The 17,031-nt window shown below is 33.9% G+C and overlaps 1 protein-coding gene across 2 annotated transcripts in view; it reads left to right on the top strand.

Annotated features, from left to right (window-relative positions):
* DYNC2H1 (dynein cytoplasmic 2 heavy chain 1) overlaps positions 1 to 17,031 on the top strand; it is a 522,264-nt gene that overhangs the window by 492,881 nt on the left and 12,352 nt on the right. For both annotated transcript variants that reach the window (XM_077113112.1, XM_077113111.1), the window contains exon 88: positions 8,646 to 8,762. In XM_077113112.1, coding sequence (XP_076969227.1) covers positions 8,646 to 8,762 — 117 coding nt within the window. The remainder of the gene's footprint in view (positions 1 to 8,645; positions 8,763 to 17,031) is intronic.

Here is a 17,031-nt window from a genome sequence, read left to right as displayed (position 1 = left end):
GAGATAGCAAAGGATTTTAATAGGCAACCTGAAGGAAGAGGAATGTGAATAGTTAATAAATATAAGGAAAAATACTTGGTTTTACTAGTTATCAGGGAGAGGAAATTAATACCAACATTTAATACCATCACACAGTTAGAATGGCAAAATTTTTAAGTCTCAACAGGCTAAGTATTATGCAAGATTGTAGCATAATGTAATTTCTTATACATGACAAGTAGAAGTATAAATTGGTAGAATCACTTTGGGTAATAGTTCGAGAATATTAAGTAAAGTTGAGAATGAACATACTCTTCAACCTAGCAGTGTCATCTCTGTACCTGCCCTAGAAAAATTCATGCATATATGTACATATGATATATATATGTACAATGATATTGATTTCAATTTGTATTATAGGAGTAAACAATTGGAGATGACTTAAATGATCTTCAGAAGAATGGATACACAGTTTATTGTATATTCATACACTGAAATATTGTGCAGCTGTTAAAATGAACAAAATGGATTCACTTTAAAAATGATGAGGGAAAAGAATGGGTTGCAATATGGTATATAAAGTATGATACCCTTTAGATACAGTTTGAAACCATAAGAACCATATTTGTTCTTTATGGGTACATGCATACTTAACAATCATATGAAACTATCAAAATTCAGGATAATGAATTTATCTAGTGAGCAAGGAACAGAAATAGGAAAGGCAAGGCAACTATGGAGGCTTCAGCAATATGTGATACAGTTTATTTGTTTAGAAATAAATAATGAACATGGCTGTAAAAGTTTTTTTAAAAAGCTGAGTGGTAGTAGTATGTGGGTTTAAAAACTATTATAATTTTTTGTGTTTGAAATAGATTATAATTTTTAAAAGGAAGGTTCAGGTAACGAAAGCCATATACTAAATTATCAAAATAAAACTCAAAATTTAGTCTGAAACTCACTAGTACATCCAAGTTTAATGCAAGTTAAAATCAGAAGTGTTCAAGAAATTCAACAGCACATATAAAATAAATAAATGGCTTCAATTTAGTTTTTAATCAATAAGTCACTAGTGTTAATGTTGCTAAACCATTTTGAGGTGAGAAAAATTGAATAAGCTCTTATACCTATGAATAATAGCCTTTTCAGAATAGACTGAGGTCATGGTAGTTAGTCATTGGGACTATATACACATATAGTTGTAGTTACCCTGATCTCCACTGTCCCTCACTAACTGGCCTTGAGCTGTAAATAAAATCAAATGTGTTTTTCTTTTTAAAAGATTTCTCATACTTCTACATTTGTCCCTCTGCTTTCAGATATTTTGATCAGTTTCAAGTGAGAATGACATTAACTGAGTACAGATATATTTTTTGGTTTAATAATTTTATGCTGTTTCTGTGCTATCAAATTGAAAGCTTTGCATTCACAAGAAAAACAAGATTAGAGGAAATTCCATTCTTGCAAGAAATGCACATTTAGGTGTCTTTCACTTAATAATTATTTACATTCAGTTCAAATAGGGCATTTGCACAGAAATACAAAAACACCCTAAACAATGAGCTCTAGTCCCATAATTATTTCTTTACATTTAATGGATATATGTTACGCATAATAAGACACTTATGGCTAAAATAGACGTCTACTAAACTTTTAGTTGAAACCATAAAGTATGCCCCATAAGAATATACTTAAGTATAGAAAAAGCATTTTAAAATTATTTCTCATTTAATGGCGGTGAAAAATTCAAAAGTACAGTATTGATAAAATTTAGAAAGCATTCTCTACCACATCTTCTAACACTTTATTGTATAAATGAAATGATAGCATGGACTCATTTATCTGGAATAAGTGGGGAAAATATTTTGCAAAATTGAATATTATGAAAAAAAGTATTTTGACTGGAATTTTCCTAATGTCCACTCAATCATTCATTTTGCTTCACTTAAATGGATATAATTTATATAAAATAATTCTAACTTTGTGGAAATTAGAAGGTAGATTAGGTTAAATAAATAATAATAGCTAATACTTACTGAGCACTTTCTATGTACCGGACCATATTTCAAGTATTTTAAATACATTGTTAGAGGGGATTTCTTATTTCTCACTCCTGATATTTTCTCTGTGGAGGGATCTTCACTAATACTGATGCTTCTAGACTCTGCCTCCTCACTCATTCCTCCTTTCCCAGGGAAGAACTCATTTTATCAGCCTAATTCTACCCCATCCTTATACCTTTCTGTTGGATGTACACATCCTACTCTGCTCCTTCAGGGCGGTCTCTAACCCTGAGGCGGCTTGCTCCTGGCTCAGTTCCATTGTAACTAGGATTTAAGTCAGCCTAATTATTGTGTTTAATATTAGGAAGCCCACTTGCCTGAAGAACTATTGCATCTTCCATATTTTCTGCTTCAGTAACAAAGGTAATATTTTAGACCTATCTGTTTTTACCCCTTCCCCCATTGTAGTACTCCATTTGAAAAAAGGGTACCATTTATTAATTCCATTCCAATATCCACAACAACCATTTGTGATAGATAATATTATTTTCCCCATTTTATAGATGAGGAAATTTAAGCAAAATAGGATATGTAATTTCCCTAAAGTTACACACCTATGATATGGCTGAGCCATATCGTTCACAATCTAGGAAGTCTGATTCCAGAGCCTGTTCTTTTAACAGTGGGGTCACACTTGGAATTCTCTGGAGTCAGACACAAATAAAAATATTTGTAATTAGAAATAATAACTGGATGATATAAAATGCCACCCTGCCAAGTTTGGACTTGCACTACAGCATTTGGGGATAAAATAAATAAACAAGCTTATCTTCTTTCTGTACTTGACACTCAAGTGATAGATTTGATCAACACTGGTACTGAGACAGATGAGGAGTTGAAAAAGAATGTCAAGAGTTGTATTAGATATCAGGCAGAAGAAAGATTGTATACTTCTTGCCCAAATGACCCCATATCTTCTTTTTTCCCTCAATTTAAGTACTGTTACTGCACATGTTTCTTTGTCTGTGCAGAGGAATGTCTACTGCTATATATGAGAGGATAAACCATATGGAATTCAGGAATGTTTTAACCTTTTCTCATATCACGGTACCTTATGTCTGATTCTGTTAGCTTGGTCTCTGTATGTCAGAAAAGCACACACATGCCAAGGCCAAGAAACACAATACTGCCTTATATGCACACAAGGGGAGATATACTTTACCAAAAGAAAATGTATACTGGAAGTATTAATCTTTCTTTTTACAGGTATTAGGAATAAAGTCTGAATATGAGATGTGAATTTTTGCTGGGAGTAGGTGCAAACATGCTCACTTGTTATATTAGGGGATGGCCCACATACCCAAGCACTAAAAAAGTTCCAGCATGAAGTTGATGTAATATCAGTCTTTTCAAGTCTTATCTAAATGTATGATTCAATCATCCCCTCATCCATACCTGTACAATACCTGTTAAACACTTATGTTCTGAGCCCTGTGTGAAGCACATTGTGTGTGCACATGTATGCAAGTCCTGTGGGCATGTGCATTATGACCCTTCCCTGTTCTAAACTTGAGATCTTCCTTGCTTTCTTCATACTGGTTCTTGATTTCTGCCCACAGAAGTTTCAGTTCACTTTTGCTCTCCATTATTAGTTCTCAGATCTAATTCCTAACAGCATGTGACATTTCTGATTTCCTCAACAGAAAGGATAGGTGATAATAGTCTTAGAAACCTTGTGATTAACAGACTTAGAAACTCTGTATCAATTAGGACTATTGGGTCACAGTTAAGGGAAATTGACTATATTATATAGGCAAAAAAAGAATTTATTATATTGAAAAGATAAGGGGTTACCCAAAACTCAAAGGAAAAGCTGAAGAAGCAAGCTTCAAAATGGATAAGCATCTGGGAATCTAGTTTCCTTCTACTGGCAAGAACTAAAAGTAGTCTCTTCAGAGTAACCATCGAAAGGAGTCAATTCTGTTCCATCTGTAAGATTCACATTCCCAGAAATGTTATGATTGGCCTACCATTGATTAGATCCCCACCTCTCTTCGCTAAAGACCGAGCACTTTGACAGTCCCATCAATACTGTACCAGTGGAAGAGAAGTAAATCCCCAAAGAGAATCAGGAATCTACCATAAGGAAGCATGGTTTCTAGGCAAAAAAAAAAAAAATAGCAATTTCTGCTTTAATATGATTCTTCAGAAATTTTCCCCATCATGCCTATTTAATAAAGGGGCAAGGTATGTGTGGTAGTGTGGAGCTATGTTCCACAGAAACACATGTTCTTAAACTTAATCCATTGCTGTGGATGTGTACCTTTAATAAATAGGACCTTTTCAATGAAGTTATGTTACTGGACAAAGGCTGTGGATTATTTTGCCTGACATACTCAGTAACCAATTCCTCAGTCACCAGGCTTTCAAAGGGAGAAAGAGTTTATTACTATGTGTGTTTTAAGAGAGCAGATGGCCTGGTGGCCCAAAACCTGTCTCCCTGAATTGCAGTAATTCTGATAGATATATTAGAGAAAAACTTGGGCAGGGTTTGGGATAATGAGCACAGTGGGCCCAAATGATGTAATTAGAGGTGATCTTATTATTGAGCATGCAGATTGATTACATGCTTAGTCACAGAGCATGTGTAAGAAAATGGAATGAGATTTAGGTGACTTGCCTAAGATACTGCTTATGTCAGGCTAGCCCGCTTTGGTTAATTCTAGTCGGTTATCAAGATAACTTTGGACTTGGGGTGGGTTAGTTCTGGGCTGACCCAAGACCCTTCCATTAATAAACATTATGGGCTGTCTTTAGTTATTATAGACTCTGAAGTTGAAAAACTGGAAAACCGGGTACTACTGAAGGTTAGTCGTAAGAATTTTACAGAGAGGCAGAAGATAAAGGCTATACAATCATTATCAGAGATCAAGACAGCTAGATTACAATTTAGATATTTCAGGTTATTTCCCTCTGCCTACACCAATATAACGAAGCAAAAATAAATCTCCATATAGTGATTCAAAATCATCTCTTAAATTCTAATTTCTCAATTACAGTTACTTTGGTTAAGGTATGGCCCAGTTGAATCAGGCTAGGCCTTAATCCTATTATTGAAGGTGTTACAGGGAAAGTCATAGAGAGAAAGAAAGCCAGAGTAAACAGCCAGGAGCTGAATGTCAGTGGAACCAAGAATAGAATGGAGAAGCAGTAGAGGCTGCCATGTACATTTCCATGTGACAGAAAAGGCAAGAACCAGAGATCAATTGCAGTCAGCTCCAGAATGCCACAGTCTTCTGGGAGAAAGCAGCACCTTGAAAACCCCTTGACTTTGGACTTCTCCTAGTCTCAAAACTGTGAGCCAACCCATTGCATGGCTTTTGCTTTAGTAATGAGGAAACTAAAACAGCATATGAATAGACATTTTTTCAAAGATCTAAAGTGGTTAATAAGCACATGAAAAGATGGTCAACATCAGTAAGTCATCAGGGAAATGACAAGACCACAGTGAGATACCATTTCACAGCTACAGGATAGCTGCAATAAAAACGATAACAAGTGTTGATAAGAATTTGAAGAAATTAGAACCCTCATGTACTGTTAGTGGAATTTTAAAATGATTTCCCTACTTTAGAAAATAGTCTTGCAGTTCTTCAAAAAGTTAAATGTAATTACTATTTGGCCCAGCAATTCTAATCCTAGGTAGACCCAGTAGAAATGAAAACATACACCCAAGCAAAAACTTGTACATGAATTGTTCATAACAGCATCATTCTTAATGGCCAAAAACTGGAAACAACCCATATGTCCAGCAAATGATGAGTAGATACACAAAATGTGGTATATACATACAATGGAATATTATTTGACCATAAAAAGTAATGCATGCCGCAACATTGATGAACCTTAAAAACACTATGCTAAGTGAAAGAAGCCAGGCATGAAAGACCACAAGTTATATGATTCTATTTATATAAAATAGCCAGGAGGAAGCAAATCTACAATTAAAGATGAGTGGTTGCCTAGGGAAGGGGCTATTGGGAAGTTGGGGAAGTGATAACTATAGGAAACAGGGTTTCTTCTGGGGGTGATGAAAATGTTCAAAAATTGATTCTGGTGATGGCTGATGGTTGTATAACTCATGTGACTGTACTAGAAATCATGGAATTGTACAATTTGTACAATGATTGGATTTTGTTGTATATGAATTACATCTCAATAAAACTGTGCATAAAAGTAATATATTTTTAGAAAATTGTTAACAGCTCCTTCTTGACTCAAAGCAAACAGCTTCACTTGTCTTGAGGAAAACTAGGCTGGTAGTTAAAAATAAGTGGTAAATTCCTTTATTAATTTGGCATCTTTTAATATTAACTAACCAATTACCTTATTGCTATTTTCATCTCCCCTGAATATATGATATTAGAGGTTACATCACATTTTCCTCATTTCAAAATCATATGACCTTTTCCTATATTTTATATTTTAATAAGTGGTTTTAAATCATCAGACATTAATGAAATTATATATGCTTATTTATACCATTCACTAGAGCATCAATAATATAATCTCTGATGTTAGCTAGCATTTAAACTTTGCTTAGGTTTTTTTATCATTTAATAATTTATGCTTAATCCTTGATAATCATTATGAATGTATACGTTTAACCCAGTGAAGAGAGATAGAACATAGATAATATACTCTCACATAGAAAAAAAACTTTCATAACTCTGAGAATAACCTGCTATTTTGAAATTTTATTTTACTGTAACAAATTTCTTTTCTCTAATAAATAGTTATACTTACTGCCACCTTTTCTGAAGTTATATGAATCATAAGGCCTTACTTTTGGATATTCTTATGTTTTCTTTTCATTTTCAGAATAAGAATGTCTTTAAATTCTACAAATGCCTAAGGTCATATATATAGACTTTAACAAGATTTATGATTCCTTTTCAAGTAAAAATGAAGCTCAGATTTCAGGTTCATTCTTTTAGAAATGTGTAAAGTTGAATATTGAAAATGCAGAAGTATTGAGTTGTTAAGAATGGAGCAAATGTTTATACTTTATTGAACAGTCATTTATTGAGATCTAGTATGTTCAAAACTTATTTATCTTTAAAACATAATTTAAGATATTAAAAGTGGTCAGTCTGTCTAAAGATAGAATAATAGACCATTTTATTATGAAAAGTATAATATTCTTTGTGACATTCATTTCTTCATTATTCAACTAATATATATTTTTAAATATACTATGTTCTATGCACCAATGATACTAACATATTCCTTTAGCTTACTACCTATTGGGGAAGAGCTATAGAAAAGACAGTCATTAAATATTATTATATTAAATAGTTCATTTCAATTAGCTAAATAAGTATAATAATGGAAGAAGTAACGAAAATATGAGAACATGGTTTATAGGAGTCAAGACGATAATCTCCAAGGAAATAAAATTTAAAGTAAGATTTACAGAGTAAAAGCCAGAAAATAATGGTAAGAAAGGAGTGTTTGAAGCAGAAGGAATATGTGCAGAGGTCCAGAAGTGAAAGATCATGTGCATTCAAGGCCCCAAATGAAATTCAGTAAGGTTAGGTTACACTATAGCATATAAGAAAAGTAATACTAAAGTGGTGGGCAGTGGACAGATCACAAAAGATCCTTTTCAGTAATGCTTGAAAATTATCCTAAGAGTAGTGGAAAGCTTTGAAAGATTTTTAAACAAGAGAATGACATGATGAGATTTGTATTTTTGAAAGATTGATTTCGCCACAGGGTAAAGAGTGGGTAGAAGATGCCCAAGACTCAATAGTCAAGGAAATCAGGAAGCTATTTCATAGTGAGGATCAAAACTGATAGTGTCCAGACTAAGGGTGGCAATGGAGGGTGTGGAGAGAAAAGGAGAGAAGTGAGAAGATGTAATTGATGGCATGTGGGACCTTAGGAAGAAGGAGCCAAGGATGTCTCCCAGGTTTCTGATTAGGCCACTACAAGGTCAGTAGTAACAATTATTGAAATGAGGCCCCAGAGAATAGTCTCATCCCAGCCCTGGATAAGAAGAAAATGTGGTAAGTTTTTATTTTAGAAAGAAATATAAATTTAATATTACCCAAAGAACTCTCTTTTCACTTTCAGAATATCTTAAATTTGCACAGAGATTAATTTAGAGAAGATGATTCTATTTTTCCTTTTTTATTCTTCCAGCTCTGCATGACAGGTCAACAGGTTTTTGCATTAAACTTCTGAACTTTGTTCTGTTCTTTAAAAAAAATCACAATTCCAAGCAGGAAAAACATGCCAGTTCTCTAATTATCCTTTTCTTTCCCTCTCCTGGAGAAAAGAAAAGAATAACTTTTGGGCTCCTGCTATTATATTTCTATTAATCTAATGCCAAAGCACTTGCAGTTATGTAACTGATGGCATTTGTAAGTATTTTTTTCTGAAACATTTGCTAAAAGTGAGAATTCAATCTAAAAGAAATTCACAGTAACATTGGTTCAGGTCTCATCTCCTTATTCTCAGATAAAATACCATAATTATTTTCATATTTTTGAATACATAGTCACAATGGAAACTGTTGCCTTTGTTCTTAAAATATAGTAACTCCTGACTTTTCAGATTTTCATACTTATTTTAATGATTTCTGTGTTTCCATGGTAGATCAGTGGCTTATTATTGGAAGGATGCAGTTTTGATGGGAATCGACTTTCTGAAAATCAGCATGATTCTCCTAGTGTATCTTCAGTTCTTCCTTGTTTTATGGGCTGGATTCCACAGGTAATACATTTTTAACAGGCACAAGTTTTAATTTCATCAATTCACTTTCCTATTTTATCTTTTCAATAGAATTTTTTGGCCCATTTATTTTTGTTTCCTTTCTAATCTTACCTGCATTTGAATACCTTTTACAGCCAAATATTTTATTGTATTTATTTATTAGAATTCTTAAGATGTATAGGATATTTTAAAATCTTCATCTTATTATGTAAAGAATAACAGTACAGTTTTTAAGTTCAATAGAATTTATAGACTTCTAAGAAAAAGACCTTTAATGATAATAATAAGAGCTACCATATATTGAATTCCTATTATTTCAGCAATATTCTAGATGCTTTATATACTCAACCGTATGTTCTCCTTAGAGCAGCCCTGCAAGGTAAGCTTTATTCTTCCTGCTTTCAAATGATGAAATATATGCTCACACATATTAGATGACTTCCCCTCAGTTATACACAGAAAGGTACAGGATCAAGATGTTAATGCAGATCTGGCTTTATATTACATCTCACCACTTTGCTGGTGATATACAGCCAGATGAAGAAAACAGTTTTGATAAAGATGTATTTGATTAACTTTTCCCCTTTTAAAACCTTCAGTAATTGAAAGAACTTTCAATAAGTAAGGTACCGCATAATTGTAGATGAAACAATTTTTCTTAACAGTGAATTCAATTATGAATATATGTGAACAAATTTTAAAGTTTTGAACCTTTATCTAAAGACCAACAAAGCTATTTCATGTATTTTATGTATTGCTTATTTTAAGAAAAATGAATTTTCTCATTAAAAAAGAACAATGCAGTGAATTTTTCAGTCACCATAAAAAAAGCACATAGAGCATTTATAAAAACAAACTAATAAAGCCATAGCAATCATTAGTAGTTGTTGCTCAGAAAGCCAAAAATGCATCCTTCATACCTAAAAGAGCATATATTTCTGTGAAATACCTGTATGTCTTTCCTCCTTATCAACTTCATTTTCTTCAACATTAGATGATGTGTCAGAGAAGGGGGGAAGAAGTTAAAGAATCTTCGTTTTATTTCAATCTGATGAAGAGGTTAAAAGAATCTTTGTTTTATTTCAATCTGGCTATTAACTTCTGTAAGAAATTTCTATTAAAAAGTTGGTAAATTATGACATACACAAATTATGCTCTTAGGTATGAGAGCCAAACTGAAAGTTATACACAAAAGTTAAGGTTGAAATTTATCAAGGGTTATAAAAATAACATATATTGTGTATGATGACAGAGATGAATTCAAATGAATCCACATTATGTAAAGTGCTAATTCTTGGGTAAATAAAATTAAAATCTGTTAAAATACCTTGAGCAGATGGGGCAGGGAAAGCAGGACAGCACTAGCGTAGTTCACATAAAGAGAAACCCATCAATAAAAATAGAGCATGGAAATAACTGAATATGTATAAATATAGAAGAAAATGACCTGGCATCATACCTGCATAACTGACCACAAACTGAACGCAAATAAAGAATGTTCTACTGTTGTGGACAAAGCCAGTCTGTAACTGGTCTGTATGAAATTCGATGTGACATTCCAATACTAGGAATTGGTCCTTTCATGATATTTCACTTCACTTATTATCATTTCTATCCAATTTTTTCACCATACTTTAAAAAAAATCAGGATCTGATAGAAAGAAAAAATAATGTAGTTGAAAAATAGCTGAGGTAAGGATAATAAAAAGAATTCGGGTATTTAGTTTATAAAAGAGATGGCTAAGGGCAGCCCATGCAAAAAATAAAAGAAAAAAAGATGGCTAAAAGTAATATGAGTTTTTAGTATTTTTACCTAAGGGATTTTTCCCACGGCTTCTGTACTTTTTCATGACATGTAATTGAAGGATTTTGGGTGGCTTCCCCACTTCCTTCTTCCTTTCCTTCCTTTTTCAATGACTTTCCTCTTTCTATATAATCCTGCTGCTGTAGACTATCTGTCTTGTCACCCAAAAGGGAAGAGTATGAGGCATATGGCTAAGTGGTTTGAAACATAAAATTTTGGTGTCCTACAAATCTAAATTCTAGTCCCATCTCCCAAACTTATGACCTGTGTGATTTGGGGCAAACTACCTAACCTCACTGAGCCAGATTTCTCATCTGAAAATGTAGGTAATGTTTTTTTATAGGACCATGTTAAGGATTAAATAAGTACCTAGTGCTGCACCTAACACATGATAAGTCTATTATATCCTGTTACCAATGCTTTAAAATGTTTTTGTCTTTTTTTTAAAAGAACAGTTTTATTGAGACATATTCACCTACCATACAGTCCACCTAGTGTTCATATTTTTAATTGTTTTTCCAATAGTATAGTGATTGTCTTATTTTATATAGTGCTTTATAGCTTATTAAGTGTTTTTAAACATTATCAAATACTACTGAGTTCCTATTCACCAGATATTTTGCAGAGCACTGGGGTTACAAATAGAAACTGGTTTCTCCTATTAGAGTCTACTGTTCATTGGAAGTCGAAATAAGTAAATAAAACATTGTAGTTCAGAGTTACAAGTGCAACATAATCTCTTTATGTTAATAGAGATTAACATAAAGTGCTTTGGCAGAGGAAAGAGACCTTAGCTCTATCATGTGTGGGCAGATAAGGAAAAGTCGACAGACCTCAGAGGAGAGAGCGACTTTTGAATTATGAATAATAAGAGTTCAAGGGAAAATTAGAAAAAAGGAAGGAGGGAGGGCATTCCAAATAGAAGCTGTAGCATATGTAAATGCATGGAGGTATGAAAGGGCCTACACTACTCTGAAAGCTAGAAATGTAATACATCTGGAGTATATAATTCATATGAAAGAGTGGCAAGGGATGTGGTCGGAAGGAAAGGCCAAGACCGACTATAACAAGCAATGTGGCCATGCATTAGGAGTGTAGACTGTCTTATGAATAGTAGGAAGCAATTAGGAATTTAGAACAGGAGAAATTTGTAATTTGGAAAATCAGTTTAGCAGTGGGAAGATAGATGATAAATTGGCACAGGGCAAAATACTATTACACTAACCTATCTTTGCAACCCTATGAGTTTGGTAGACATAGGTTTTCTCTGTTTTGCTGATGAAGAAACTGAGACTCAAGTAAGAGTTAAGAAACTTGTTTCAGGTCCTACAATGATAGCACTAATGTTTGAACAATAGTAATCTGCATTTATCTGTACTGATTATGTGCCAAGCACTGTGTAAGGTGTTTAAAATACAAAACTGAAACCCTGCAACAATTTTTGAAATAGGAATTATCATCTTTATTATTTATTTATTTATTTTTTTACATGGGCAGGCACCGGGAAACGAACCCGGGTCCTCTGGCATGGCAGGCAAGCATTCTTGCCTGCTGAGCCACCATGGCCCATCATCTTTATTTTAAGCTAAATAAACTGAGGCTTAAAATATTGCTTAACTGGCCCAATATCACACGGTTAAAAGTGAAGAAACTAAGATTCAAACCCAGGTATCTCCCTTAAACCTTAGGCCTAATACTGAGCCACCCTCACAGTATTAACCAGGGGTTGATAAACTATGGTCTAAGGGCCAAATCCAATATGCTACCTGTTTTTGTACAGCCCATGAACCGGGAATGACTTTTACAGTTTTGAAGGGTTGAAAAAAATCAGAAGAATAATTATTTTTTAATTTTTTATTGCTATATATTATATATTCACATACCATGTAATCATCCAAAGTATACAATCAGTGGTTAACCATATCATCATATAGTTGTACATTTATCATCACAATTGACTTTTTTTTTATTTTTTGTGAAAAATGACATATATACAAAACAGCAATACATTTCAAAGCACATCACGACAATTAGTTGTAGAGCAGATTTCAGAGTTTAGTATGGGTTATAATTCCACAATTTTAGGTTTTTACTTCTAGCTCCTCTGAGATATTGGAGGCTAAAAGAAATATCAACATGATTCAGCAATCATACTCATTTGTTAAACCCTACCTTCTCTATACAACGCTACCATCACCTTTGATCTTTCTCCCACTCTTTAGAGGTATTTGGGCTATGCCCATTCTAACTTTTTCATGTTGGAAGGGGTTGTCAACAATATGGTATAGGGGAGTGGAATAAGATGATGTTCTGGAGAGGCTGGCCCCTTTGTATTTCAGGACTTATTTGGTCTAGGGATCCATCTGGAGATTGTAGGTTTCTGGGAAGTTACCCTAGTGCATGGAACCTTTGTAGAATCTTATAATGCCCTAGGTGTTCTTTAGGATTGGCAAGAATGGTTTTGGTTGGGGGTTGGCAAGCTATGGTCAGTAGCAATGATCTAACTGAAGCTTGCATACAAGTGACCACCAGGGTAGCCTCTCGACTCTATTTGAACTCTCTAAGCCACTGATAGCTTATTTGTTACACTTTTTCCCCCCTTTGGTCAGGATAGCATTGTTGATCCTTTGGTTCCGGGGCCAGGCCCATCCCTAGGGGTTGTCTTCCATGCTGCCAGGGAGTTCGTTCATGTCCCATGTAGTGGGGAGGGCAATGATTTCACTTGCAGAGTTGGGCTTAAAGAGAGAGAGGCCACATCTGAACAACAAAAGAGATCCTCCAGAAGTAACTCTTAGGCATACCTATAGGTAGTCTAAGCTTCTCCACTATATACATAAGCTTCACAAGAGCAAGCCTCAAGATCAAGGGCTTGGCCTATTGATTTGGATGTCCGCTAATGTTTGGCACAGTATCAGAGGTTTCCCCGGTGGTAAAGTTTAAAAGTTCCATATTTTTTCTTCCATCCCTCAAGGGACATTGCCAATACTTTTTGATTATCTGCTTAATATACTCTGGGATGTATCCAGGCATCATATTAAGCTATACAGGATAAAAGGCCCTCATTCTTCTGTGTTTGGATTCTTTAAATGATCTATCCAGACAGGTTGAGTTAGATTATGTGCTACAGAGAATTAAGTTATGGACAAAATAAACCTTTCTTCCTTTGGTCTCAAAGAGTAGGTGAAGTTCTAAAATACAATGTCTTCCTTACCCTGTATTCTGAATTGCCTTAATCCCGACCTTATCGGCTTCATTCTTATCTCTAAAAACCAGGTTATACATATATAAAACAGCCTCTCAAAATCCAGAAATGACAATTACCACTCTGGACTAAATGTGACTGCTGTAAGAACTTACAATCTAGGCCCCAGTTTTCTTATAAGTATTTTCTGAATGAGACTATATGATATTTGCTCTTTTGTTTCTGGCTTATTTTGCTTCATCAAATGTCCTACAGGTTCTTTCACAAAGTTGCATGCCTCACGACTTCGTTCCTTTTTGTCACAGCACAATATTCGATCATATGTACACATATCATTTGCCAATCTACTTCTTAGTCATTGGGCATCATATATAATGTCCAAAGTCAACAATCCGTCAACACTCTCAATTTTAGATAATTTCATTGTTCCCAATACAAAGATAAACCTCACCAAATAGAAAATCCAAACTTCCCCTTAACTCTTGTCCCTCCCCCCATTATTTACCCCTGGTATTGCTGTGGTACTGTTGATGTTTTCCTGTTAAACATAGCCCATAGCATGCAATAGCAGTTTTCCCCCATACCCTCAAATTATACACTCTTTGTACAAGATTCATACCTTTGTAGTAGTTTATGCAAGAACTTATTTTATTTGTAGTGTTAATCGGTAGGACACATGGGTCTATACAACCCTTCTCAATGATTTTCACCTTCAATATGGTAATATTCCTTATAGACCCACTAGTGAACCGCCTTCACTTCTATTCATTCCCTTATATTTAAATTCAACCTCATCAGCTAAACTGTTCACCTATCTCTAGCTTCCATGTGTCTCTAGGTCCCCTATATTCTGTCATTAAAGCCTCTGATTTTACCTTTACCATGGTCATAAAAGTGGAATCATACAGTATCTATCCTTTTGTGTCTGGCTTAGTTCATTCAGCATTATGTCCTCAAGGCTCATCCATCTTGTCTTGTGTTTCAGGATGTCATTTTGTCTTATTGCTGCATAATATTTCATCATATATATATAAACACACACGCACACATTTGGTTATTTCACTCATCTGTTGATGTGCACTTGGATTGTTTCCATCCTGAAGAATAATATTTTATGATATGAGAATTATTTGAATTCAAATTTTAGTGTCCATAAATACAGTTTCTTTGGAAAACAGTCAGCCATTTGTGTACATATTGTCCGCTTTCTAGTCTATAATGGCAGAGTAGAGTAATTGCAACAGAGACCATATGGCCCACAAATGCTAAAATACTTATTAGTTGGCCCTTTATAGAGTTTGCTGAGCCTGGATCAACTACTAAGCTCTACAATATCTGATTGGATTTAGCATTATTTTGTTCAAGAGGGCATTTTTTAGGGCAGCTTTAGTGTATATTTTTACTGTTTATAGGATTTTGGGGAAAAAATAAACATCAACATTTTAATGCCGTTTTACTATGGGGGAAGGAATCAGCAGAAAATTGAGGGAAACGTCAGCATGAATTTATATAAGCCAATAAAAAGAATTACTTTCACATATTTATTCTTATAGCTGCTTTATTGCAGAAAATTCAAAATCCTTTAGTAAGCTTAGATGTAAATATAACTATAAATAGCAAAATTCAGAACTTTGGTCACTAAACTCTTAAATTGGGAGATTTTTTTCAAAAATTTTATCAACGATATTAAATGATACCTTACAACAACAAGTAGATTCATTCAGCAGGAACATGCTGACCAACCCAGTCATTTGCACAACAGTGCTGTGAAGTAAATGTTACCTCCATTTTACATAAAATATTTTAAGTTGCATAAGGTTGAAGAACTTCTTTGACATTGTTTTAATATATGGTTATATTTATACAAAGTATATGGCAACAAATTCTAAGATTTTTATTAGCTGGGCCCGAAGAAGTGCTTCTCATTGCTTCTATTTTAAATGCAATGCACTTTGTCAGTTAATTAAATTGGAATTAGGAATGCTTAATTCCTAATTAAATTAAAAATAAACTAAAATGCTGGTGAAAGTAGTTCCTAGTATTCCTGTTTACCATACCTACCTATGTGCACTAAGGTAATAATATAACATACACTCACGCTATTCATTTATTCATTCAATCTTTTTTTTTTATTAATTAAAAAAAGAATTAACAAAACAATTAGAAATCATTCCAATCTACATGTACAATCAGTAATTCTTAATAACATCACATAGTTGCATATTCATCATTTCTTAGTACATTTGCATCGATTTAGAAAAAGAAATAAAAAGACAACAGAATAAGAATTAAAACAATAATAGAAAGAAAAAAAAAAAACAAAAACAAAAACAAAAAACCTATACCTCACATGCAGCTTCATTCAGTGTTTTAACATAATTGCATTACAATTGGGTAGTATTGTGCTGTCCATTTCTGAGTTTTTATATCCAGTCCCGTTGTACAGTCTGTATCCCTTCAGCTCCAATTATCCCTTCTCTTTTTTTTTTTTTAATTAACGGAAAAAAGAAATTAACCCAACATTTAGAGAGCATACCATTCTACATATGCAATCATTAATTCTTAACATCATCACATAGATGCATGATCATCATTTCTTAGTACATATGCATTGGTTTAGAAGAACTAGCAACATAACCGAAAAAGATATAGAATGTTAATATAGAGAAAAAAATAAAAGTAATAATAGTAAAATCAAAACAAAACAAAACAAAACAAAAACCTATAGCTCAGATGCAGCTTCATTCGGTGTTTTAACATGATTACTTTACAATTAGGTAATATTGTGCTGTCCATTTTTGAGTTTTTGTATCTAGTCCTGTTACACCGTCTGTATCCCTTCAACTCCAATTGGCCATTATCTTACCCTGTTTCTACCTCCTGCTGGACTCTGTTATCAAGGACATATTCCAAATTTATTCTCGAATGTCTGTTCACATCAGTGGGACCATACAGTATTTGTCCTTTAGTTTTTGGCTAGACTCACTCAGCATACTGTTCTCTAGGTCCATCCATGTTAATACATGCTTCATAAGTTTATCCTGTCTTAAAGCTGCATAGTATTCCATCGTATGTATATACCACAGTTTGTTTAGCCACTCTTCTGTTGATGGAGATTTCGGCTGTTTCCATCTCTTTGCAATTGTAAATAACGCTGCTATAAACATTGGTGTGCAAATGTCCGTTTGTGTCTTTGCCCTTAAGTCCTTTGAGTATATTCCCAGCAATGGTATTGCTGGGTCGTATGGCAATTCTATATTCAA

Source organism: Tamandua tetradactyla, chromosome 8 (assembly GCF_023851605.1).
Source record: "Tamandua tetradactyla isolate mTamTet1 chromosome 8, mTamTet1.pri, whole genome shotgun sequence".
NCBI lineage: Eukaryota > Metazoa > Chordata > Mammalia > Pilosa > Myrmecophagidae > Tamandua > Tamandua tetradactyla.
This window is presented reverse-complemented; position numbering and strand designations above follow the sequence as displayed.